We start from the raw sequence: 26,976 nt of genomic DNA, 5'->3' as shown, positions 1-26,976 counted from the left end.
GGCAGGGTTCCCGTGCAGTTGTCACAGGAGACACACACAGAGCAGCCACGTGACAGGACGTCCCGGGCCTGGCGCCCAGAGCTGGCTGCCCCCAGCCCGTGGGCACCTTCCTTGGCCCCCAGGAAGCGGCATAGAGCCGGCCTGGGCCGCTTCTCGAAAGCAAGCCTGCCACCCAGGGCTTCCCCTGGGGCCTCCCTGTATCCCGCAGGGTCTACCTGGCCCCGCGCCCCTGCTGTGCCCGACTCCACTGTGGCTGTGCCCCACAGCCCTCAGCCCCAGGTGGCAGAGGGCAGGGGCTGCCCCCGCATCAGGGCCGAGGGCTCCTGGGCGTAGGTCCCATGGGCTGCAGCTGCGTGCCTGTGCTGCCAGCCCCTCGCCTGGGCCACCCCCCTCTCCTCGGAGGCACCCACTCCCCAGACGGGTGAAGCAGAGCAGCAGGAGACACCCGCCGTGCACCCTAGAGGCACACGCAGGTGCTTCGGCAGGACCCACGCGCCTCCAGAGGTTGCTCACAGCCGCCACGGCACTGCTCGGGCGGCTGCCACCGGGGGGCCTTTCCCAACTGCAGGCCACGCGTCCGCTCCCCAGGGGAAGCTGCCTGGGGCCACGGCCCGGCTCTGCCCGCCACCTTTCCAGGCCACACCAGGCCTCCCGCAGGCAGGGGCTCCCGGGGGGCCGGGCTGCCCTGGCAGCTCCTCTGCGCCGACTCCAGGCTGTCGCCTGGCGGTTCTCCAACTCCTGAGTCAGGCATCAGGGAGGCCGCGCACCAGGCCGCCCTCACTGGATCACCAGACCGCCGGCACCAGCAGCCACCTGCGCTCCCAGTCCACACCGCCCCCTCCGCTCGCTCCTCGGGGCCCCGGGAGAGCCTGGCCTTGCCTGGGGAGGGTGCCGCCCGCAGGGGATGACACTCCGGCAGGAACTGCAGGGATCCGTGGGCAGGTCCCCTGGGAGCCAGCAGCACGTGTCCCCTTGGCCGTGCCCTGACCTGCCCCTGCAGGATAACGCCCGAGCCCCGCTGCGGCGACCCCTGCTGGCCCCCCGGCTTCCCTGGAGATGCGTCTTGCTGCTCCGGGGACACGCGTGTGTCCTCTGGAGATGGTTCTGATCATCATGTTTCTCGGGAGAGGGGACGATGGACAGGCAAGCCCGCCAGAACCACCCACCCTGGGGGTCACGGTGGGAGGGACAGCGGCCACAGGGTGAGGAGCTCGGGCATCACCGCAAGGCCCGTCCACCGGTGGGACGAGGCTGGTCCCCCGGCCCGGGCAGCACTGACGACCCCTGTTCCACAAACTCAGACGCTTCCGGCTGCCCGGCCAGCAACGCTGGGTCGGCGCAGTGTGGCCGGGACATGGCGGCCAGGACGGCTGGGTGGGCACCCGCCTGCTGGGGAAGCCCAGACGGCAACCAGGGCAGCTGCCACGGGCCTCCCTGCCCCCGGCAGGACAAGCTGTGCCCCTCGGGGGGCGGGGGAGCCTCACCTCCCGCTCCAGGTAGGACTTGAGGGACTCGGTCTCATTCAGCAAAGTGACGCTGCACTTCCCCCTGCGAGGCAGGACACAGGAGGGCGGGCATCAGGGCGGGCGGGTGCTCCCGTGCCCACCCAGGCCTGCGGCACCTGGCGTGCGGTCCCTGCCCTGGTCCCCGCCCCAGGACTGCAGTAGTGGTCCCCGCCCGGGCCTGCGGCCCCTGACGTGCGGTCCCCGCCCGGGCCTGCGGCCCCTGACGTGCGGTCTCCGCCCGGCCCGGGGATACCTGACCTGTGCTCCCTGCCCAGGCCTGCGGTAGTGGTCCCCCCCGCCCCGTGTGGTCCCCGCCCGGGCCTGCGGCCCCTGACGTGCGGTCCCCCGCCCAGGCCTCCGGTACCTGATGTGCGTGGCAGGCAAGGACTCCAGCTGTCTGGACAGGAACAACTCCCGATGCCGCAGCTGGTGCTTGAGCTTCTCAGGCAGGTCCACCATCTCCGGGTTCTCCATCTCCTCCTCTATTTCTCCTGAAGGACAGAGCAGACACGAACTCAGGCCACCGAACAGACCCACCCGCTGGCTCCCCCGGCCCCCGCCCCGCAGGGGGCCCCGGCAGGCACTCTAGCCCAGCCGCCCCAGCAGCCCGCAGCCGGGGAGTCTCATCAGGAAGGAGGACGTGTCCTGAGCCAGGCGAGGGGAGACAGGGGCGACGAGGCGGCCGCTGCTGCACGTCCAGGGCGGGGGAGGCAGAGACCCCACGGCCATGTCCCGTGCCCTCCCTGCACCAGAACCCCCTCAAGGCCAAGCTGCAGGGGCCTCCGCAGGCCCACCTCACCGCGGGCAGGCAGGGGCGGGCATGCAGCCCGGCGCACAGGCGCCAGGACTCTCCGGCAAGGGCGGCTCTTACCTTCCTCGCCGGTGTCGGCCCCCGATCCGGTCTTATAGCAGACTGACAGGGCTATACAGCAGGCAGACAGACAGCGCCCAGACAGCAGGTCAGCCTCAGCACCCGGCCTGGCTGAGGGGGTGAGGCTGGGAGGCAAGGTGGACAGGAGCCCGCAGACCACCCGGCCAAAGCCAGAGGACGTCCCACCTAGCTGACCTTGGCCCTGCCCACCCCCACGCCCACGCCACCCACGCCTCCAAGCAGACCCCAGACCAGCCTGGGCTGGCCTGTCTGGGCAAAGTCGGAGGGAGGCAGACCTTCCGGAGAAGCGGGCCCAGGGCACCAGGTGGGGGCGGGATGGGTCCCCAAGCCAGATCAGCGGCACAGCTTCCTGCCCCCCACAGCTAGGACACTGGCGCCCACAGGGAGAGCCTGGAAGTCTGGCATGTGGGGGGCAGCGGGGGGCCTCCAGGATGTGGACTCCGCACAGGCAGGCCTGGGGCGGGAGTGCCCTTGGCAGTGGTGGTCTGGGGCTACGCAGGGGGACAGGGAAAGCCAAGCCCACAGCCAGACGACCCTCCACCCCGAGGCCCCCAGGAGGCTGCATGGAGCACGCTCGGGCCCCTGTGCGGCCTGCAGCCCTCTGCTGCCCCCCTGTGGTGGCTGCGCAGAGACCCGCGCTGCCCCCAACGTGTCCACAGCTCAGCAGCCGGGGGGCTGGGGTGCGGGCAGCTGGGGAGGAGGCTGGGCCAGGCTATCTGGGCGGGGGCCACAGGGACCTGGGCACCCACCCACACTGCAGCCACGTCACACCCTGCCCACCCCTGGGGACCCCAGGGCAGCAACACGCAAGGGGGTGACCCACACTCAGACGGCCCCCAGCCCACACTGGCGCTCATACCATCAAGGGGCAGCCTCGCCGGCCTGGCAGAGCAGCAAGGAGCCAGGGCCAGAGACAGGCCCTGGGGGCCCGTATCATGGCCGCAGACCTCACCCTCCTCACGCCGACACAGGCCCACCGGGGCTCCCAACCGTCAGCAACACGAGGAGCGGCCAGGAGCCACACTGCGGCCTCAGGGGCAGCCAGGGCTTCGGCCAGGCTGACCCCTGCCCCCAGGAGACCAGGAGTCTCTGCGCAGCTCTGCAGCCGCAGACATGAGGGGGCTGTGGTACCCAGCGTCAAGGAACCCAGGGGCACACAGCCCCTGGGGCCAAAGCCCCTCCCTCTGGGATCCAGCGAGTCCTGGCCTTGGGCTCAGAGCTGGGGCCTCACCCACACACCCCACCAGTTCCCCTGAGCCCCGCACTCGCTCTGGGGTTCCTGGAAGGACCTGTCCCATGCCCACTGCTCCTCAGGCAAGGTCCGGCTCTCAGGACAGCTCTGCGGGAGGCCCATGCACCTGTGAGCAGGGCCGGGCAGGCAGCCCGAGGCCTGCAGACCCGGTGAGAGCGTTCCTGCTCTGGGGAGGCCCACGGGCCCGGGGCATCTGTGCTAGCGGGGTGGGGCGCGAGCTCGTGCCTCGGGCTCCAGGCCCAGAAGCAACTCTAGCAGCAGATCCGACCACGCAGTGGGCGCCCACCCAGCCTCCATCCCTCCTGCCAGAAGAGGCCCGAGTATCCTTCCCACTCCCCTGGTCCAGCCTGGCCCCATGAGACGGAGGGTCCTGGGGAGACGGAGGCCCTGCCCTGAGCCGGGTGTGGGGGCCTCCCCAGCCCTGCCAGCTCCCTCCTTCGGGGGGACCCACTCCCCTCAGGTCTTGTGACCTAACACTTGGACAAGCTCCCCTGGGGCCCAAGGTCAGGAGAGCTGGGCCTGTGGACACGGCCGCCACCATGAGCAGAGGGCCAGGGCTGCGGTCACTCAGGGCTGGGCACAGATACGGGAGATTGCCCACCACTGGCTATGCCCGGGCCACACAGACCCCCGGCCCGCCTCAGGGCCCTGACCATCGGGATGGCGCAGATGGGGCCGGGCCCACTAACACCGCACCTCCAGGATCCAACTCCTCTGCTCAGCACCGGGAGGCCGCAGGCAGTACCAGGCTGGTGGGCACAGGCTCTGGGAGGGCCCAGTGGCCCTGAACCCCACCCCTGCCCCTATGGGCAGGGCACCAGGTTCCTGCACTGGACAGAGGCTTGGGCCACAAGGACGCTGTCGATAGGAGGTGCGCATGCATGCACGCGGGCCGGAACCCACAGGTGGAGCCCGCCCCCACCAGAGGCGCCCACCCTGCGTGGCCCACCCCCAGGCCTGAGCCCAGGCCTGTGACCCCTGCACTGTACAAGGGGCGGTCCACGCGAGCACACGGACAGCAGCCCCGCCCCCGGCTGAAGGCCCCGGGGCACGGGGCGGCGCGCAGGAGGACTCACTGGCGTGCTTGTCGGCTAGGGCGATGAGGCTGCTGGAGATGTCGCGGCGCCGGTAGAAGCACACCACCTTGGCCTCCACGTTCCCGCTGGCCGTCTGCAACAGCAAGGCGGGCCCTGAGCGCCCTCGCAAGGGCGGCCCCTCGCAGGGCCTCGGGTGGGGGCAGGGGCCAGCACAGGGAGCCACGGGGCAGGGCACGCCGGCCAGGGCCGGGGGAGGCTCAGCGGACCTAAAGCCGCCCGCGCCCCTGCGAGCGGACACCAGACAGGCACGACCGAGGACGGGGCGCCGGTCCCAGCCGCCTCGTGAGGAGAGCCCGAGCCTCGAGGGACGCGGGCACCTGGGCGGGAGCGGTCGCCATGGCCCGGGACAGTCAGGCTGCCGAGGCCCACGAGGCCCCGACCGAGTGGCAGCCAGGACGCGGCAGAGCCAGGGGCGCTCGCCTCCCCAGGAGGAGACTGTTTAACAGCATTCACAGCGTTTTTAACAGTAATACAAGGGCGGTATCACAACCCTAATCTTCGCAGAATTTAAAATACTGCAGAAATTTTCACGTTAGGTCAAATAAAGTCTCTACACGAAGCATCTGACTTCTAGTTATCCAACTCCATTAGACCAGGAACCTTTCAGGAGTCTTCAGAGCTTTTCACGCTCTTGACGTAAAATAAGTGTTACCCTCTCTGCTGCTTTACGAGGTCGCCACAGAGACTTCGGAGGGCACACAGCCTCCCTCCAGCCTACAAGGGACGTGACGAGAACCAAGATGTCTCCAGGGAAAACTAAGGTCCAGAATACTTGCAGGTGGCACGCCCGTCCTGAGCGTGGCCAGGCCCATCGGGACGCAGTCTGCAGGACTCACGGGCGTCCCGAGTTTTGCGCACTGTGATTTCCAGACCAAAAAGCAATCGCTAGAAAGAGTCTGGAGGCCATCCGACGAGCTGGGGAGGACGAGGGGCCTCTGACAGACGCAGACATCCGGCACCTCAACAGGATGGCAGCAGCGACTGGACGGAGCCGGGAGGCCAACCACGGAGCAGCCGGGCTCGTGTCTTCAGGGCGCCATCGCCGAGCGCGCCCCCAGGGGGCCCTGCCCGGGAGCAGACGCCCTGCAGGGTCCTCCGTCAGGATGACAGTGCGGCGCGCAGGGGATGTCCTGTTGGGCTTGGCGACACCTACTTGGTGCCCCTTGCTGGACTTTGTGGAGATTCCCACACCCAGGTTCTGACCTCACTCTGGAATCTGCCTTCTAATTCCTGGGGGGAGCCTGCCGGGCCCCCCACAGCCCCGCCCCGAGGGTCTGCCCCTCCCACCCCCACAGCAGGCCTCTCCCTGTCCTTTCAAAACAGCAAATCATCTGCTCCAGCGGCGGAAAGACTTACGTTTCCACGCAGTCAAGGCAGAGCCGGTACAAACCCAATCAGACTCCTAAGCGGGAAACTCAGCAGTCCCCTCGCAAGCTCACGGAAGCCCCCAGTCCTGGGAGGGCCAGGGAAGGGGGTGGCAGGCGCAGCTCGAGGAGGGTTTGCGGGGTCAGAGGGGAGGGGGTGAGCCAGCAGCGACGCAGACCCCAACCCACAGGACGACAGCAACTGCGCTTTCCTTAAAGAAAGCTCACTCTCCACTTGCTCTCCTTCACGGAAGAGCAGCAAAGCGCGGGGGCGGCCCCGCCTGCCACGCGGCCCGCTCCCCTCCGCCCGCCACAGGCCACTCCAGGGCCTGCCTGCTCCGCCTGCTGGGAACCCCCGCACCCCACCAGGCCGCTCCGGGGCGATGGCGTGGAGATGGGCCAGACACCTGCAGGGCACCCTTCCGCAGGGGCATCCACTGTCCTGGGCCACAGCCACCCCCGCAGGAACCTAGCAGGGAGCAGCAGCAGGCCCCAGGGCCGGTGACCGGGCTCCACGGTGGCTGAGGAGGAGGCGTGCTCGGCGGCCTCCCAGAACCCCCGCCCATGCGGCCAACCAGGTGGCCTGCAGGAGAGGCGGGGTGGCTCCCGGGGCTGGAAGGGCTCAGGAGCCCCCGCCCAGGACACTGCCGGTGTGGGGCGGGCAGGGAGATGGGCAGGGGCGTCCTTCACTCTCACTCCTCGGTCGGGGCGCCCCCCCTCGGCAAGGCCAGCAGGGACCCCGAGAAGGGGGCTCCAGCAGGGACGGGCACACGCTACCTTGTTGAGCTCTTCGATCCTCCGGATCAGGTACGGGTTGCTGGAGGAGTTCTCAAAGTAGACGTAGTCTGCAAAGGGGGTGGGGGAGAGCATGTCAGCTGTGCGGAGCCCTCACCCGCCCCAGGGTCCTCGCTATGGGGGCGGGTGAGCTGAGGCAGGGTCGCTGCTCCAGGCGGGCGTCCACAGCCCGCCCCCTGGGACATCTTCACAGTGCGGGGGGGGCACCTGGGTCGGATGGGTGTGGCTCCAGAGACGTCAGCACAGGGAAGGGCTGCCAGACCCCACCCCACCCCACCCCACGCACACCAGTCCCGGCCCTGGCAAACCACCACCTTCCCTGGAAAGACGAATGCGCTGGGCGGGGTCCTGGACTCCCGCGGGGGCGGGAGGAGACGGGGCACGCGGGGGAGCGGGGTCCCAGGCCTCAGGTCACGGCAAACTCCCCTCACAGAAGTTCGTTTCCCCAAAACCCTGGGGTGGGCGCAGGGAGGCCTGCAGTGGGAGCGGGGGGCCTGCCCGGGGAAGCCCAGGACAGCCACCAGGCCACCGGCTGCCAGCCCGGCCGTGGGCCCTCACCTCCCCGCGCCCGCAGGGGATGCCTGCCCCGCTGGACTCTGCTGAGGCTCGCACACGGCCCAGCTGACCCCGGACGGACAGTACCCCAGAGGGGTCACAGCAGGGGTCACACCATCCGCGCTGACGGGGCGGGGGCTGGCCATGCGGTGGGTGCGCTTTATCACATGCAGGCTTGTTCAGTAAAGCTGTTTTTACAGAAAGGCCTCAGATCAACCATCTAAGCTTTCACTCTAAGAAACCAGATGATAAGCAACTTAAACCTGAAAGAATCGCTCCTACATGTCAGGAACCGGAAACAGCCCACACGCCCCTGGGTGCCGTGTGTCCAGGACAGCACCCAGCTCCCTGGACCAGGACCGGGGCCGGGGCCGGGGCGGCGGCGGCAGGGGGGCCGGCGGAGGGGTGGGGGCCACACTCCCAGGGCCCCCGCACTCCCGAGGGCGGGCTTCAAGGTGGGCACAAACACGGGGCAGGAGGGGGGAGGCCCAGCAGCCTCACCCTGAGCAGCCACGAGGGGGCAGGGGGCTGCAGGGACACCCACAAAGGACCTGACTTGAGAAGCAACAGCCTAACAGAGACATAAAGAAAAAAGAACCCCCCGAAACCCCTCCAAATACAGAGGGAAGGCCAACCGCAGGTCCACTCACACTCCCCCCGCAGCACTGGAGGAGAGGCCTGAGGCTCAGGAGGCCCCAACACCCCCGCTGGCACCCCAGGGACCACAGCATGGCGCCCCCCACCCCAGGGAGCAACCTCTGCAAGGCCAGGCCGGCAGCCTGGATGGGGCCACACCCCCGGCCCGGGGGTCACAGCGGCGGAGTAAGGATGAAAAGCCACCTAGCCGCCTCAGCCGACGACACCTGAACAGCTCCTGGTTAAAACTCAGACGCAAACCAGGAGTCCAAGGAACACCCTCGCCCGCTGGCAGGCTTCTCCAAAGTCTACAGCGACGCCACCTTTACTGATGGACCCGGGACCGGGCGCCCGCCGCCCCCTGCTGCTCACCCACTGGACCCAGCCGGCTCCACAAGCAGTAAGAGTAAATACTCGAGGCGTACAGGCTGGAAAGGAAAAGAGAGACACTCTCCGTGCAGACGACGTGGCTGTCCGCACAGAAATTCCCGGTCGACCAAACAGCTGCCAGCACTGCGAGGCTGGGGCCACCCTGGCCCCTCAGTGGGCTGGAAGGACCTCAGCTGCTCGTGGCCAGGGCGGCCTGCTCCATAAACCTGCTTTCTCTTGTTAGAAGAAAGCAGCTCACGAGGGAGGGTTTAGCAAGCTCACAGGATACAAAAGTCTATCAGAAGCACCATCTACAGGACGCCCCTGGTGGTCCAGGGGTTAAGAATCTGCCGGCCAACACAGGGGACGCAGGGTCCACCCTCGGTCTGGGAGGCCGGCATGTGTCACGGGGCGGCGAGGCCCACGCGCCGCAGGAGAAGGCGCGCCATGAGACCGTGCAGCGTGCGGAGGAGCCCTGGTTCCGACGGCCAGAGAGGGCCCGCCGGCAGCAGCCACAGTCCCGCAGAGCCAGGAGCCAGCACATTGATAGAGAAAAGAAATTAGCACCACTGAGTACTCAGGGCTGCGGTATCGACTTAACCATCTACGAACCTCTGAAGGTCAGAAGTCCTGCGCAGAGATCTGCATGCTGAGAACTGCAAGACACTAGTGAGAAAAACCAACAAAGTCTGCACAAGTAGTAACGTACGAGGCATCGTCAGAACACAGACCGTGAACCTTTTCCGGTAAAGGGCCCGACAGTAAGGACTGCAGGCCTCGCAGGACAGGAAGCGAGACCAAAGATACCCCTCTAGCTTATTTATTTACAGGATACGTTTCCACAAACGTTTTGCCAATGAAATCTAAAGTAAACAACTGAATACACTTTTTCTGATAAAACACTGGTCTACTAAGAAATTCTGTTGGTGGGAGAAACAATTCATTTAAGCAGGGCTCAGAGTTCACGTGCTGCATCACGAAAGCCCGGGGCCCTGTCCCTGCTGACACCAACCCGTGCTGTGGTCTCAGCGTCTCTCCACACAGGAAGCACCCGAACACCAGCATCCGTCTGCCAGCGCGAAAGCTGAATCAAGACCATTCGTATCGAACTTGCCGAGCTTCCTCTCTGCCCCTTTCAGCGTCTGTGCAGCGAAGGGTCAGCCCAGCAGGCCCCAGGCCAGCCCTGGCTACGCGGCCGGCTGGGAGGAACACCCTGGACGCCGAAGTGCGTGCGGTCACGCTGTCTGCAGCCCCGGAGAGACGGGCGGGAAGCGTGGCCTTTCTCCTCTGCCGCTCGTGGTCTGTATCCTGCTGCCGCGAGGATCCTAAGCTGAAGCTCGAGCGCAGCTCCGCCAAGTCCGCAGAGTCCTGTCGGCGAAGGAGCAAGCCCAAAGCACCTGAGGCGGGCGGCGGAGCGGCTTCTGAAACCCGGACACCTCCACCGCCGGCACTGCAGCCTGAGCTCAGAAAACACGCCCGCTGCAAACGTGGACCCGAACGGAGGTCCCATTTCGCCTTTCAACAGGAGGAACCTGCGCAGAGCAGTCGGTGATTCAGGATCAGTCGCCACCAAACCAAACGCGTAAACTTGCAGCAAGTGCCGTTTTATGTGCTTTTCAGGTGAATTCACAGAGAACTCTCATTAAAGCTGCACCAAAACTGACGTCCAGAGACAGTCCGCGTTTGAACGGGTTGAGAGGCGCTCCTCCCGTTCTGGGCAGGGCGAGTCAAGATATGTAGCCTCCACTTCTGATACGACTCGCAGAGCTCACAACAGCAGAGCCCACAGGCGGACGCGGCTCGTGGCGGACACACAGGCGGGGTGAGGTGGGAGACCCTGCGTTCTGCACACAGCGCCTGCTGAGCAGCTGCCCGGCGTGCTCACGCACCCTGCCCAGTGTCCGGCTGCGGCCCGCCCTGTCGACCCGTCACCTGTGACAGGGCTGCCCCCGCCAGGGCTCTCTGGGGAAGCAGAGCCAACGGCAGGAAGAGGCACGTGTGTGTGTGTGACACACGGGCGTGTGCACACTCACACGCAGCGGTTTGTTCCACCAGCCGGCTCACGTGGATACAGAGACCGAGAGGTCAGACGATGTGCCATCCGCGAGCCGGGGCCAGGGCGGCTGGTGGTGAGGGTCAGCCCGCGTCTGACGGCCTGAGACCCAGGAGCCCCTGAGCCGCCCAAGGGCAAGAGGGGACGGACACGCGGGTGAGAGCAGGAGCCGGCCGCTTCCCGCGGCGCCGGGCAGGGCAGGGCGGGCTCAGACCCAGCGCACACCTGTCCCGAAGCACCCTGGCGGACACCCTGGGATGACAACCCCCAGCCGCCCTGAGCCCAACCGGGTGGACACAGCGTCCCAGCAGAGCCCGCTTCCACTGCTGCCAGGCTGGTGTTCTCCCAACTTCTCTGAGCATCTTGGCTGTGCCTGTAGGCAGACTCTTCAGAGCCAGGCTCCTGACCCCAGGGCTCCGGCCCTCAGCCTGGGAAGCTGACCACCAGCACGACGCAGGGACGTCATGGCCAAGGACCGGCTTTTCCTGCCCAGCCAAAGATCCGTGGAGACCCCATCACATTGTCTTCATGGACTTGGTGAGGAGGGTCAGCTGTGACGGGCCCTCCCTGAGCTGGAAGGTCCACGGCTTTCCCGGCACACGCACGCTGTCCCCACACACACGATGTCTGTGCACACACACACGATGTCCGCACGCACACGATGTCTGCGCACACACGCTGTCCCCACGTGCACACTGTCCCCACGCGCACACCATCCACTCACAACGCTGTCCCCACGCGCACACGCTGTCCCCACACACACGATGTCCGCACACACACGCTGTCCCCACGTGCACACGCTGTCCCCACACGCTGTCCCCACGTGCACACGCTGTCCCCACACGCTGTCCCCACGTGCACACACTGTCCCCACACGCTGTCCCCACGTGCACACACTGTCCCCACGCGCACGCCGTCCGCCCACACACGCTGTCCCCACGCGCACACGCTGTCCCCACGCGCACACCGTCCACTCACACACGCTGTCCCCACGCGCACACGCTGTCCCCACGCGCACGCCGTCCACTCACACACGCTGTCCCCACGCGCACACGCTGTCCCCACGCGCACGCCGTCCACTCACACGCTGTCCCCACGCGCACACGCTGTCCCCACACACACGATGTCCACACACACACGCTGTCCCCACATGCACACACTGTCCCCACGCACACGCTGTCCCCACACACACGATGTCCGCACACACACGCTGTCCCCACGTGCACACGCTGTCCCCACGTGCACACGCTGTCACCACACGCTGTCCCCACGTGCACACGCTGTCCCCACACGCTGTCCCCACGTGCACACACTGTCCCCACACACTGTCCCCACGTGCACACACTGTCCCCACACGCACGCCGTCCGCCCACACACGCTGTCCCCACGCGCACACGCTGTCCCCACACACACGCTGTCCCCACGCACACGCTGTCCCCACACACACGATGTCTGTGCACACACACACGCTGTCCCCACGCACACGCTGTCTGCGCACACACGCTGTCCCCACGTGCACACACTGTCCCCACGCGCACGCCATCCACTCACACATGCTGTCCCCACGCGCACACGCTGTCCCCACACACACGATGTCCGCACACACACGCTGTCCCCACGCACACACGCTGTCCCCACGCGCACGCCATCCACTCACACACGCTGTCCCCACGCGCACACGCTGTCCCCACACACACGATGTCCGCACACACGCTGTCCCCACGCGCACACTCTGTCCCCACGCGCACGCCGTCCACTCACACACGCTGTCCCCACGCGCACACGCTGTCCCCACACACACGATGTCCACACACACACGCTGTCCCCACGTGCACACGCTGTCCCCACACACGATGTCTGCACACACACGCTGTCCCCACGTGCACACGCTGTCCCCACGCACACGCTGTCCCCACGCACACGATGTCCACCCACACACGCTGTCCCCACGCACACGCTGTCCCCAGTCTCCATGCGCACACGCTGTCCCCACACACACGCTGTCCCCACGCAGTTCCCGCGCACACACGCTAGACTTGCGCACGTACACACTGTCCCCATGCACACACGCTGTCCCCACGTGCACACACTGTCCCCATGTGCGCACACCGTCCGCCCACACACGCTGTCCCCACGCACGTCTGTGCACACACGCTGTCCCCACGCACACGCTGTCCCCACAGTCTCCACGCGCACACGCAGTCCCCACACACACGCTGTCCCCATGCAGTTCCCGCGCACACACGCTAGACTTGCGCACGTACACACTGTTCCCATGCACACATGCTGTCCCCACGTGCACACGCTAGACTCGTGCACACACACGCTATCCCTGCACGCACACTGTCCCCGCACACACACATGCTGTCCCCACACACGCTGTCCCCACACACACACACGCTGTCCCCGCACACACACGCTAGACTCGTGCACACACACGCTGTCCCTGCACGCACACACTGTCCCCGCACACACACGCTAGACTCGTGCACACACATGCTGTCCCCGCACGCACACACGCTGTCCCCGCACGCACGCTGTCCCCGCACACACGCACACACTGTCCCCGCACGCGCACACACGCTGTCCCTGCACGCACATGCTGTCCCCACGTGCACACACTAGACTTGCACACACGCACGCTGTCCCTGCACACACACGCTGTCCCCGCACGCATACGCTAGACTCGTGCACACACATGCTGTCCCCACGCACACACACGCTGTCCGCTGCGCACACACTGTCCCCGCACACACATGCTAGACTCGTGCACACACATGCTGTCCCCACACACACGCTGTCCCCGCACGCACACACGCTGTCCCCGCACACACACGCTGTCCCTGCACACACACGCTGTCCCTGCGCACGCACCCCGCAAGGACCCTCCTGAGCCCAGCGCTCCACTCTCTGGGACACTGACCTTACGACATGGGCGTGTGACTCAGTTACAGCCCCAAGGGCGGGTGGACATGTGGGCAGGCGACCTCACCATCCGCCGCTCGACTTCGTCAAGGCCCCACAGCAGCCCGAGGACACAGGCACACACGCCCGCAGGGCTCGTTCTGACGTGACTTTATTTAGAGGCACTGAGACTGGAATTTCACGGAATTTTCACTCGTCCTAAAGTTTTCTTTTCATTTTTTTTCCCTCAACCATTTAAAAATGTAGGAACCATTCTTAGCTCGTGAGTCACAGGAGCAGTCAGCGGGCCACAGCCTGCCAGGCCCTGCAGGAGAGACTAGTCCTGGAAAAGATGCCAACCTTCCCCCAAGCTGGTATCAGCCACAGTTTCCCCATAATCCCAACCGAACTCCACAGTGATTTCTGCAGAGACGTCAGTAAGACAACCCTACACTTGACATGGGGCATCCGAGACAGCAGGACAGATGAAGCAATCTGGAAACGGCATGAAGCCAGGGCCTTCCTGGCCACCCACTGGTTAGCACTCAGCGCTGTCACTGTCCAGGGCTTGACCCCTGTTGGAGAAACTAAGACCTCGCGAGCCTCAAGTGCAGCTGAAAGAGAAAGGACGAATCAGAGGCGTCCCACCTGACCCAGACTTGCTGTGAAGTCATAGTGACCCACACGGTGCGGGGAGGCAAAGAGCTGTGACCAGACCCCCCAGATGGGGGGTCCGAACGGTAAGAGGTGGAGACGGGCCACAGGGCATTCACACCCACAAGGAAGAGGCCGAGGACCTTCGCCTCCACCGCACGTGCAAGTAGGTCAGAATGGGCCACACACTTACAGGCAAAGCCCGGAACCATAAACACTCCAGAGAACACAGGGCAAGACCTCTGTGCCCTTGGGGTTGGCGGATTTTATGCACAAAACATGTAAATTGTAAAGGAAAAAATTTGCAAAACACGTATCTGATAAAGGACTAAAGCATACAACGTAAAACAAAGCGCCACAACTCGCTGGCGAGCTCCTTCCCGACCTCAGGAGCCAGGCAGAGGGCGCACGCAGACACAGCCAGACGCTAGGAGGCCAACCAGCAGGCGGAAAGGTGCCCCGCGCCTCGATCTGGGGAGACTGGAGGCGCCCTGCCCGCCTGTCAGACCCTCGACAGAGACACTGGCCCGACAAGAGCCAGCCGGCCAGGGTGCGGAAGGCCTGGGGCACTGGGGGTGTCCCCGCCCCGCCAGGCCCTCCCAGCCCGGGACTCTCACCACGACAGGTGACACAGCAGGGTGGAGCGTGCAGCCACCAGAGGCTGAAGATGACCCTGCAGCGACCCGAACGCGCCCTTCAAATGTCACGCTGAAACCCCAAACCGGCTGCCCGCTATCTGGAGGCAGGACCTCTGGGAGGGGCTGAAGGTGTGCCCCAGAAGGGGGCGTCTGCACCCTTACAGGAGACCCCAGAGCTCCCTGCCAGGAAGTGGGCTCTCCCGAGACGTCAGGTCTGCAGGAGGCAGCCTGGACCGCATCTGGGGACCTGCAGCCTCCACAACTGCAAGCAGCCGCCTCTGCGGCTGACCAGCCCTCAGGCTGGGGCCTCCAGACCCGACGTCCCACAGCTGCTGAGTCCACCACGACACGTCCGTTCAACAGAACCGACTTGGCAGGCAGAGGAAGGTGCTCTCCACACTTGGGCAAGCCCTGGACGTGCTGCGTGACACCCTTTAGGGGGCGTCAGGAGCGACAGGGTCCCCTCGGGGCTGCGGAGCCGGGCTGGGCATGGGGGGCTGACCACAAGGCAAGAGGGAAACTGGTGGGTCGTGCCAGCCGTCTGATCGCCGGGGCCCTCCTCAGCCTGTTGAGACCACACACCCGGAAGCGTGTGACAGCCGCCGTGCACACCTGTCCAAGTCAAAGAGCTGAGCCACAAGGGTGTGTGAGCGAGCGCTTCGGCAGACCTAGCTTCCGATGTTAAAAATCCCTTAGCCACAGTAATCGCATTTCTGAAATCATCGCTAACGCTGAGTTCTCCTGAGCTGACCCACTGGCCCAGGGCGAGGTCAGGGTCAGAGCCAAGGCCAGAGTCAGGCTGCTGCAGCCTCAGGCCAGGCTTGCTTTCGGGATCAACACAGCACCTGCTCTCCACGCTCGGCTCGGAGACTGACAGCCACATCCTGGCTCGTATCACACCGCCGGTTTACGGCTGCAGCCTGCCGGCACTGAGGGACCCTGGACGCGCCTCAGGGCATCGCTGGGCCCACTCAGACACCGGAACCTCCAACTAAAAGCACAGCACCTCCAACAGCACGGTCCCTAAGGCCGGGGGACTGCTCCCTTGCGGCCCCGCTGGTCGGCATCACCCTGAGGGACCCGCAGGCTCACAAAGGCGAGCAGCCAGGAGCGACGAGGCAGGGCGGGACGGAGGGCGGCCCCCAGGGACGCGGCACGGCCCCTGAAGGGCCGGGTCACCAGCACCTCAGGGACGGGCTCCCGCCAGCCCCGGGCCCGCAGACCCCGCGGGGGACGCGGAGGCTCAGCCCGGGAGCTGGGAGCCTGCGGGAGCCCGACCCCAGGCCCCGGCCAGCCTCCACATTCACCTGCCGAGCCTCACGGGCCCGGGGCCTGGCAGGCACACCCCCTCGGGCCCAGTGTGGCCGCGCCATCTCTCCAGCCAGACCCCCCGTGCACACACCCCCTGGACGGAGGCCAGGCCCTGCCCGGAGCCAAAGTGGCCGACGACCAAGGGGCCGGCCTCCATCCAGGGGGTCAGAGGATGGAGGTGACAGGGGGTCGGGCCAGGCACCAGGCCTCAGCTCAGATGCCCTGCGCTCTCTCTGGACGAAGGGGCAGAACTGTTCCCACCTGGACCCCAGAAAAGGCCCTGCGGAGCCCACGCTGACCCCCAGAAAAGGCCCTGCGGAGCCCACGCTGACCCCCAGAAAAGGCCCTGCGGAGCCCACGCTGACCCCCAGAAAAGGCCCTGCGGAGCCCACGCTGACCCCCAGAAAAGGCCCTGCGGAGCCCACGCTGACCCCCAGAAGAGGCCCTGCGGAGCCCACGCTGACCCCCAGAAGAGGCCCTGCGGAGCCCACGCTCACCCCCAGAAGAGGCCCTGCGGAGCCCACGCTGACCCCCAGAAAAGGCCCTGCGGAGCCCACGCTGACCCACACACGGACCCACAGGCCTGAGCTCACATGGTGCCCACTGGAGCATGCCCCCCCGGGTGGCCCTGTGCTGACCCTGGTCCCCTCACACTAGAGCATGCCCCCCCGGGTGGCCCTGTGCTGACCCTGGCCACACAGGATGTGGCCGCCTCTCAGGGGTGACCTCCCCCTCCTCAAGGGTAGCCCCCTCTGCTCGACGTCCACAGACAGAGCCCCGGGGGCCGGGGGGGCCCGCCCGGACGCCCGCCCTGCAGAGGGTGGGGGGCAGTGGACCTGCCCCCCAGGTGCCGGGCATGGGCCCCCCGGGCTTGCTGTGCCCGCACCCCTCGCCCCCACATCCGGCGGTCACTGTCACGTGGGTCAGCTAGAGGGACCCGGGCCTGCGAGGGGCCAGCTGGGGGCAGGGCCAGATGATGGGCCCTCAAGGCGCTGGGAGTGGACCCTGCAGTTTGAAGCAGGGGAGAGGACAGACCTGCTGCTCGGAAAGGTCGTCTCCTCAGGCTGCCGTGATCACGGCCGAAGGGCTGCAAGGCCTGGGAGGGTAGGAGCACGGCCGCCAGGCCCCCCCCCAGGCCCCCCACCCTGACGCCACCCCGAGCCCCCGACAGGACAGCGCCAGTGGCCTCCTCCATCCACGCAGGGCCCCTGGAGACCCAGGGAAGCGGGCCTGCTGCCATCAGACTCCAGCCCACCTGCTCCCCGAGGACAGACGGGCAGGGGTGCTGGGGGCGCAGAGGCGCGAAGCAGAGGACAGCACAGAACGCCAGACTCGAGAGAAGGCAGGCTGCGGAGTCACGGGCGGGGCCTGGACCAGGGCCTCAGGGCAGCCTGCCAAATCCATAGTGATCCCAACTTCAGCCCCAGAAGGGGATCCTGCGCCAACCTCGACCAAGCCCCCCTCAGCCCTGGTGAGTCCGGCACCGATGCCCACCCATCCAGGTGGCCAGCAAGGCCACCACCAACTGGAAGGCGTCCACCGCCCAGCCCGGCCCCAACCCAGGACCTGCCCCAGACATCCCTGAGCCACAGCTCCTCGCGAATTAACCCCAGACTGCAATGGCTGCAGTTTCCTCTCAGAGGAACGTGAAGGCCCCAGAAGATCCCCAACAGGGGGGCAGGCTGCAGGTTAAGTGTGCACACATGCACAGTGGTCCACCCGCTTCCCGCCCAGAGCCCAAGGCGGCCGCTCCGCTCGCCACGGTCCCCAGCGTGTCCCTGCTGCCCCTGAAGCGTGCGCAGCTTTCCCGCCTGGCAACGTCTTACCTCGTAAAAAGGTAAGCAAACAAGCGCAGAAGCGTCTCCGACAGAGAGCAGAAGACAGACGGGAAAGAGCGGGGGCGACAGGAGCACCGCCACGCGGCCCGGAGGGCGGGGGTCCCGTCACCTTCTAAAAGCGAGCACCACGAGAGCAAAAGGAGAGGAGACGGGAGCCAGCCCCAGGCGCCCACTGCCCGGTGACCGAGGCGCCCGCGGCTCCGGGCTGCGGGTCTTCCGTCTGTCCTGGAGCCTGATGGATCAGCTCTGCCTTCACGAAGGGGCAGAAAGAGATGTCTACGGTGCCCGCAGCCCAGGGCCGCCCCGGACGGGAACCCGCCGCCCTCCTGCAGAGCACAGACCGCCGCAGCGGGGCGCGGACCCTGACCCCGCCACCGGCATCCAGGCCTCGCCCGCCACGTGCCGCCCAAGAGGCCTTCTGTCCAGGCCGGGCCACCTCCTGGGGAAGAACCAGGCCTGGTCCCTCCCAGGCTGACCCACTCCGCCCAGCCGGTCAGTTGGCACGAAGCTGCGGCCATGCCTTCGCCCCGCCCAGACACCCTGGCAGGGCCTCGGGACAGCCTGCCAGGCAGGACGCAGGACGCCCGGGAGAGGCTGGGTGCCGCGGACCACTTTCTTGTGTCCCTCCCATGCGGCATTTGGGACACACAGATGCTAAGACACGTTGTATCTGAAATGCAAACCTAACGGGCATCCTGTACTTTTTCGTGCTGAACCCAGTGACTGGTGGAGGGTCCCGCGTGCAGACAGCTTCCCCGGGTTCTGTCCCTGTGGTGCACCGAGGCCAGGCAGCCTGCCCGGTGGGCCCCAGCCCCAGGGAGAGGCGCGCATCTGCCCATCTGGGTCCTGAGAGGCCCTGACGGCGACCCCAACCCCAAGCCAGCAGCTCCTCGGGACAGGACGCCGACCTGCCGACACCCGGCCCACAGGCCCTGTGGACCCAGGGGACAGCGCCTTGGGATCCCGTCCAGAGGTGGGGGACGGAACAGCAGGGACCAACCTGGAGTCCAAGGGGAAGCGGCCCTCCATTCGGGCCCCGGGAGCGCCTCCGGGACCCGCGGGGAACACAGGCGTCTGAGGCACAGCAAGGCCTGAGTGCGGCCAGGCCCTGGTCGATTGCACAGCCAGGAGGCCTGGAGCCCACACGTCAAAGCAGGGACGTGAGGACAGGCTGCGGGGCCCACGGCCTGGGAGGGGCAGGGACAGCACACAGTGGGGGTCCCGCCCTGAGCGGCAGGCGGCCAAGGTGTAGTGGGGGCCGGCGAAGGGCCCCCAGCACCCCACTCCCTCCCCCTCCAGTCTCCACCCAGGAGCTGGGCGCCTCCTTTCTTTCATTTATTCAGCACCCCAACGCGGCCCTAGGGCGGAAGCCTGGGAGGGGAGGGGAGACCACACGTGTGGGGGGCTTCTGGCCAGGTAAACCTCAGGGGCACCAGGCAAGCCGGAAGGGTGGGCCAACCGGAGGGGTCTCACGCCGGGAAAGAGAGGGCCTGCATGCAGAAATGTGGTCCGAGAGGACACTGTGCCGGAGGAGAGCTGCCGGGGCGGCCAGGAGACCTGGGCGGGGGAGGCTGGGGGCTGCCAGCACAGAGGGGGCGAGTGGGTCCCAGGGACCTCCTACCGCCCTCCAGGTGACCGGCTCCTGCTCGGATGGGCAAGGGTGGGAAATGAACAGGGCCCTCCCTGAAGGGCCGCTGCAGCTGAGCCCGATCCCCACGTGTCCACCAAGGGCCTGTGCTACAGGCGGCACAGGCCCCCATTCCCGCGACCACCTGTGAGCCAGAGCGGGCAGGGGAGGGCCTGACGGGCCAGCAGGTGTCCTGCTTGCCCACTGCCCAGGTGGGGGTGTGTGCCCAAGGTCACGAGGCTGGCCTGGCCCTCGGGGTCAGCCGGCCAGCAACAGGGCAGACGGCGCACAGAAGTGGCTCGGACAGCGAGGCCACGGCTGCTCTCAGGCCTGACACGCTCCACCAAAGCTGGGCACGCGGGCCTCTCAGGATCTCAGAGACAGCCAGTGGGCACCTCGCCTCCCTGTGAATTCACGGACCAGCTGGGAACCCCACGGGAAACCAGCAGTGCCGTCTCCCGGAGCCCCCTCCCCACAAAGTGGCGCAAGGCCCAATGCCAGGGGCTTTCCGGGGCCCAACGAGGGAACAGCCCAGGAGGGGGGCCTACAGGGCCTCGGCCCGCTCAGCATCCCAAGCAGGGACCACCTGGCTCATCGACACCCCTGCAAAGCACCTCCCTGCCGCCCTGGGGAAATAGGAGGCAGCAAAAAAGTTTGGGGTGTCTTGAAAGCACGCTCGGGGTGACCACAGGCTGCTAAGGCTCTGGAGAGGGAATCCCCCAGAACACAGCCCCTAAGCATACTCCAGGCCCAAGCCCTCAGCGGCCCTGGGCTCCAGCGGGGGACATGGCCCGCACCCCAGCTCTGAGCCCGCCCGGCACACCGTGGGCCCTCCTCACCCCTGGGCCCCGGAGCCCCCCACCCCCCGGAGGGCAGCCGGGACCCCCGCACCACGTGCTCCGCTCCGCCGGGGGCGCGGGGCTCAGGCCAGACCCCCGCACAGAAGGGCTCCTCACAGACCACGGGCCGCCCCCAACAGGTGGGCACAGCCCCCTCTCCCGCCCCCGCTCGGCCCCTGTCCCCGCCGGCTCCAGCGGGGCGGCCCCAGGGGCCCTTTCGGGCCGCAGTGAGCGTGGCCGGGCCGGGGTGGGGGTGGAGGGCAGGCTGCTCAGAAACGATGGTGTGGGGAGGAGACGGGGTGCGGTGCAGACGAGGGGTGCGGGCGGCCGGGGGGAGGAGGGATGCCCCGGCAGGCCGGCCTGCGGTGGGGGAGGGGCGGGGGCGGGGACCGGACCGGGGGGCGGGGGGAGGGGCGGGGGAGGGAAACGGGGGAGGGGGCGGGCGCGGGGTGCAGAGCGGCCGGGGGATGGCGAGGCCCGGGGCGGCGGTTTGGGACCGAGGCCGGCCGGGGGCAGAGGCGGCGGGGCCGGGCCGGGGGCCGGGAGTCCGGGGGGCCCGGGGCGGGGGTCCGGGTGGCGGCCCGGCGGAGGCTCGGCCGCGGCGCATAAAGGCGGCGGCGGCGGCGGCGGCGGACAGGCGGCGGCCTTACCTCCGACCCTGTACATGTTGGCGGCCATGTCCGGCGGCGGCGGCGGGGGCCGCGGGCTGGGCCGGGCGGGCGCGGGGCTCGGCGCGGGCGGCCGGGAGGACGCGGCGCGGCGCGGGCGCGGGCGCGGGGGCGGGCGCTTTAAAGGGGCCGCGCTGCTCCGCCGCCGCCGCCGCCGCCGAGGCCGCCGAGGCCGCGCAGGGACCGAGGCCGCGGGCGGGCGGGAGAGGAAGAGGAGGGGCCGCGCGGGGGAGGGGCCTGGGCGCCGCCGCGCCCCCCGCGGGGCCGTTTCCCGGGCGCCCCGCCCCGCGCCGCGCGCCCCCGCCGCCGCCCGCCCGCGCGCCCCGCGCCCCCGCTGCCCGCGCCCGCGCCCGCCGCCGCCCGCGCCCCCGCTGCCCGCGCCCGGCCCCGGGGTCTTTGTCCCTGCCCCCGGCCCTGCCCCGCGGCCCCGCCCGGACGGTGGCGGGTCCCCATCCCACCTCCGCGCGGGCACCTCCTCCCTGGACTGCGGCCCGAGAAACCGGCCAAGGGGGCCGGGTGGCCGTGCCCAGAGTACCCTCTGGGAGGCCGCGCCCGGGAGCGGGGCAGGAGCGGGGGGGCGGGGGGGGGGGGGGGCCCGACGCGGATGGTGGGGGTATGGCGGGGCGGCTGGCGGTCCTGCGAGGACAGCGAGGTGGAAGGGCCGTGGGTGAGGCACCGGCCTGCCCTCCGCAGGCCCGGCAGGACCTGCCACGCTGTGTGGGCTTCAGTTTAAGGATGGCGGTGGCCCGGGCACTGCCCGCAGGAGAAAGCGGAGGGTGGAGGGGGCGGCCCGGCTGGCCAGTCGCGGGCCCAGGGTGGCTTTTGGATCAGCCCGCTGCTCGGGGGGGCCAGAGGAGGGAGGTGAGGGCCCCAGGGTGACCGCCTCATCTGCTTGGGGACATCCCTGTGGGACGCGAGGGGACAGAGCCCAGGACAGGCCCCAGGCCCCGCACGTCGTGGAGACTGAGGGCGGCTAGAAGGCAGGAGCTCAGCGCTGAGGCCATTCAGGCAGGCCCCCCCCTAAGGGGAGGGGGGCAGGAACGTCCCCCTCCCCACAGCCCATCCTAACTCAGTGACCTGCGTTTCCTCCTCTGGACAGCGAAGCTGTACCATGAAGCCTCCATCCACCAGCACCCAACAAGCTGACCAAACAGTAAAAACCACGGATAAATGCCCAGGCAGCACAGAGCCCCACGCTTCCCGCCTGCAAAGCGCCTGCTCCTGTCTCCCTGAGAGTGGCGTCCACCTGCAGCACCCCCGCCTGCCGCGGGGAGAAGCGACGAAGGGCGGAGGCTGCCTTCCTCCAGCCACGGTGGGGGATGGGGGCAAGTGGCGGACAGGGCTGCCTTTCCCCGGAAGTCTCAGGCAAGCTGCTGGATTCCAGGCCTCCCCCTCCCAAAGCAGAGCGCCGTCTACTAAACCCCGCTCCTCTGCTGGCTTCACACTGCTTTCCCCTCTCCAGACTAACAAGGGGGATTGCAGGCAGGGCCCAGACCTCACAGCAGCTCAGAGGCACGGCGACAGGCCCCAGGCACCTTGCAGAAGACTTCAAAATTCTTGCATTCAGTGGCAAAGTAGACGTTCAGGAAGGAGCCGAGGGCGTGCCACGTGGAACGGGGCGGCCATGTCCCAGACCACAAGGGCCGCAGAAAGAGTGGGGAGCGGGGGCGAGGGGCGACGGGAGTCACTTCCACGGGAGCCCCGTGATCCGAGGTCAGAGGTCAGGCTGACAAGGCAGCAGAGCAAGAGCAGGATGTGAGAGCCAAGGAGGCAGGCCAAGGTGCCGCCGCTGCCAGGACAGGAAGCGGGGCCCGGGGTGGCAGTGACTAACCCGGGCAGGCCTAGAGGTGGTCTGGGGCGAGACCAAGCAATGAGAACAGTCGTTTCGTCATTCACTTGCTAAGCACCCACTTCAAAGCCACACACTTTAGATGCTGGGGGCTGGGGCGGGGAGGGGCAGTCACTGTCCCGCAGGAAGCAGGGAAGGCTTATAAGTATGACAGTTCAGGCCTTGCAGACAAAGTGATGAGTAGGGTGCGATTAGAACAGTCGTTTCGTCATTCACTTGCTAAGCACCCACTTCAAGCCACACACTAGATGCTGGGGGGCGGGGGAGGGGCAGTCTGTCCAGCAGGAAGCAGGGAAGGGTTATGACAGTTCAGGCCTTGAAGACAAAGTGACGAGAAGGGTCAGGGGACAAGTGCTCACGGTGGGGGCACTGTTTGTTTAGAGAGGCAGGGACACTGGTGAGGGAGGGGCCCATGGGAGCCTAATGGTGGGGGAAAAGGTCCAGAGGCCACTGGACAGGGCAGCGTCCCTGTGCAGGGCCTGCAGGGCTCCGGGTGACCTGAGCTGACCTTTGGCCCTGGCGGCCACTTGCCGAGGGATGGGGGCAGCAGCACGTGGAGCCCAGCGGCCCCGGTGGGAGGCACAGGGCGCAGGAGGCACGGTTAGAAAAAGGCTCAGAAGACCCACCACAGGGCGCTCCCCCCAGCATCAGCTGGGAGCCCCCGGGACCACAGCGGGGCAAGCCGCACGGAGCCGACCTCGCCTGCTCACTCAGCCTGAGATGAGAGGTGCTCTTCAGAAAACCGTGCCACGTGCAGCAAGGACGGAAGCTGGCCCCGTTCTCCGCAGCAACGTCTGAGACTGGAAGACCAAGTCAGGAGGCCGAGAGCACTTTACCAAAGAATCCTGCCCCGGCCTGCAGAGGGTGCTGTCCAGTGGGGAGCAGGGAAGAGATGCTAGACAGGCAGCCGAGGCCTTGAAGACGAGAGCGAGGAGGGTCAGAGCACAGGGTGACCACAGTGGGGGCACTGGTGAACGGGCGCCCTTGGGAGCCGCCGTGAGAGTCTAAAGGCCTTGGGCAAGCACTTTTAAACCTAGAAGAACCTGAGAAATCAGGCTCTTTAAAAATGTGAAAGCTGACCTTCAGGGCAGCCAATAAGGCTGTAACGAAGACGAAGGCAGGGGAGTGCTGGCCGGGGAGCTCGCCGCCCAGGAGCAGGGGCCACGGACGGCAGAGCACAGGGGGCACTGGCCGGGGGCCCGGGCAGGCACAGAGCTGCCAGCGCCCCTCGCCGTCCAAAACCCAGCAGCAGGCAGATGGGCGTCGCACAAACCCAGTCAACACCCGGCTCTCAATGTTTGCTGTAATTTCTAAAAATAATCTTAAGAGAATCTTGTGAACTTCGGATGAAGAAACATTCATCTAATTTCAGCATCGTGTTTTCCCGTAAATTTTTAAAAATTTGAAAGAATTCTACAGTCATTCTGTAGTTCCATGTACCCTCACTTCTCTGCCTGGGCCCTTAGAACTGTCGGAACCACCCTCACCTGATGTTAACAGCGTTCCCCTCGGTGATGAAATTGTAGGCGAGATTTTTTATTTTATTTTATTGCTGAAGAGTGAGCAAGTATTCTCGCAAAGCCAATGAAGTCATTTTTCTCAACGGGCAACACTGGGCACTGAGTGTCTGCAGCCCTTGGGAGGCCACACGGCTCAGGTACCCTGCTGGCCCTGGGGGCCTGCGCCCTGCAAACTCGGCTGGGTGCACCCCTTTCTGTTTGGGGTGTCCAGAGCGGCCTCTGCTCCTGCTCTGAGTCCCCCTGACCCTCGAGCACAGACGGGTGCCAGGGTGCAAGGGGGGCACGCAGTGCAGGGGCGTCCTCTCTGCCTGGGGGTGTCCCTGTGAGTCTGGGGAGGTGCCTTCAGGGAGGGAAGTGGAGTAAAGGCACCCTGCACTGCCCACTGTCAGCGGTGACGGATGGCATCCCAACCAGAGGGTGCTGCCTGACCTGTCTGCTCCCAGGCCGCCTCCTCTCATCCAGGCTGCCAGGCTCCCTTAGACTCTCTCTCCTCTCTTCTGGGGGTTCCCAGACAGGCCCCTGCTGCTATTTGGGGCTTGATCATTCTCAGCAGTGAGGGGCTGTCCAGTGCGCCTGAGATGCTTAGCAATCCCCACCCACTCAGTGCCAGGGGCCCCTGTGGAAGGCAGAGTGCCCCTCCCTTAAAGATGTCAACATTTTCCCCCAAACCTGTGACCATACTGGGCTACACGGCAAGGGAGGAGTTACGGTGGCTAACCAGGTGACCTTGAAGTGAGATCCTGGGTCATTCAGGTGGCCCGACATCTTCACGGGTCCTTGAACGTGGAGGAAGAGGCGGAAGAACGGGGCTCCTCTGCGGCTCTGAAGACGGAGGAAGGGGCCGAGAGCCAAGGGAAGTGGGCAGCTTCTAAGAAGCTGGAAAGGCTGGAGCCTCCAGGAGGAAGGCAGCCCTGCCCACACCCCACTCTTAGCTGAGTGAGGTCCATTCCGGCTTTCTACAGAATCTAACGTCCATGAATTTGCATGAAGACACCAAGCTTGTGGAATCTTGTTAGGGCGGCAAGAGGAGACCCACACACCCAGGGTGACAACAAAGCCATCTCCAGGCACCGTCAGCTGCCCCCAGGCTCCAGGCACGACTGAGGGCCACAGGCTGCCTGCTGGTCCCCACGAGGCCCCCCACGGCTGCTGCTGTGGTGGGGAGCACCGGGTGGTCGGGGGAGACTTGTGCAAAGAAGAGGCCCTGAAGCCGCTTGCAGGGCAGCCGGCCGGCCAGCCCAAGGCTGGACCCACACCACCGACCGTGGCCTATGGAGAACCCCCAGGCGAGACCAGGAGACATGGCCGGGAGAGCCCAGCAAGGCCCAGGTCTTCAGCGAAGACGTGGGGTCCTCTGCGGCCTCTGGGGCAAAGGACTCACAGCACTTGCCACCTCTGTCTTAACTGCCGACACTTCAGCTTGGGCTGGAGGGAGTCCTCCCAGCCGGCATGGAGAGTGGCCCAGAGCAGGTTCTGGCCCCTGACACCTGCCCCCCACTTTATCAGGGGTCCTTGAGGAGGAGGAGAAAGTCATGAGGCCCCCAGGGCCCTGTCCAGACCTCACTCCACTCCTCTCCCGACACCCCACCATACTCCCACTCACCATGCCCACAGTCCCTGGGCCCCTCCACGCACCCTGGGGATTCTGAGAAATCCACAGGCCTAGAACAAGAGTACACTCAGGGGACCTCAGAGAGTGCGCCCTGGGGGGCTAGCTGTGTGATCTTGGACGGCTTCCTGGAGGAGGAACCTGTGCTGAGCCTTAAGGTAAAGCAGAGCAGGAGGCTGGGATGGGCAGCTAGGTTCATCTCAGCAGCCGGCTCTCTGAGCGAGCGAGGCCAGAACTCGGGAACTACCCACATCCTGGGCCTGGGGGTGGGGTGGGCCACCTCGTTTTGCCCAAAGCCCCCCTCCAACCCACTGCCCCCGTCAGCCCCTAGCTGTCAGTTAGTCACCAAGTGCAGGAGATGACCCGCCCAATGCCAGCCTCCTGCCGTCCTGGGGCTGGGCTCCTGTGACCCCCTCCTTGCTCCCCTTCTCCCACCTCCCGTTGCTGCCAGCCTGGTCTCCCCAAATGCAGCCCCATGTCACTGTCACCTGCAGCTCAGAAGCCTCCCGTCCACCCCCGAACTTGAGGCAAAGGCAGACACCATGGCAGGCCAGGGCCAGCTCCTCACAGCTACCCCAGGCCTCTGCCCACCCTTCCTCCGGGGCCCTGGTCCACCTACGCGCTCCCTGTGCAGAGAAGGGACAGCGCCACCTCCTCCAGGAAGCCTCCCTCTGTGTGGGAGCTGCCCTGGCCCCTGCGGCCTCTGGCCTCCACATCACCTCGCCTCCCCATGGGCTTGCCCAGGACCGGGTACTCCTGGGCTGGGTGGAGCCAGCACCAAGCAGTTCAAACATCCAAACCTCCGCCCTGCTGCGAGAGTGGCCCTCACTGCTCCACACACCGCCCGCGTGCACGCCTGCTCAGCTCCCTCAGCCGCATCCAACTCTTGCGACCCTATGGACTGTAGCCCGCGAGCTGGCAGGCAGGTGCCCAGTCACCTCAGGGGCCAGGCTCCCCAGCCCAGACCCCTTCCACCTGGGCTGCTGACAGCTGTCCGTGAA

General features: G+C 66.7%; 1 protein-coding gene across 3 annotated transcripts in view; it reads right to left on the bottom strand.

The window, feature by feature from the left end:
• MTA1 (metastasis associated 1) overlaps positions 1–21,033 on the bottom strand; it is a 32,531-nt gene extending 11,498 nt beyond the window's left edge. For all 3 annotated transcript variants that reach the window (XM_068991264.1, XM_068991265.1, XM_068991266.1), the window contains exons 1-6: positions 20,980–21,033; positions 6,888–6,955; positions 4,726–4,819; positions 2,377–2,427; positions 1,870–1,996; positions 1,485–1,548 (exon numbers count right to left, since the gene is read on the bottom strand). In XM_068991264.1, the coding sequence (XP_068847365.1) occupies positions 1,485–1,548; positions 1,870–1,996; positions 2,377–2,427; positions 4,726–4,819; positions 6,888–6,955; positions 20,980–21,007 (432 nt within the window). In that variant the 5' untranslated portion in view covers positions 21,008–21,033. The remainder of the gene's footprint in view (positions 1–1,484; positions 1,549–1,869; positions 1,997–2,376; positions 2,428–4,725; positions 4,820–6,887; positions 6,956–20,979) is intronic.
• Between the last annotated feature and the right edge of the window lie 5,943 nt (positions 21,034–26,976).

The sequence above is a fragment of the Capricornis sumatraensis genome, chromosome 19 (genome assembly GCF_032405125.1).
Source record: "Capricornis sumatraensis isolate serow.1 chromosome 19, serow.2, whole genome shotgun sequence".
Taxonomy (NCBI): Eukaryota; Metazoa; Chordata; class Mammalia; order Artiodactyla; family Bovidae; genus Capricornis; species Capricornis sumatraensis.
This window is presented reverse-complemented; position numbering and strand designations above follow the sequence as displayed.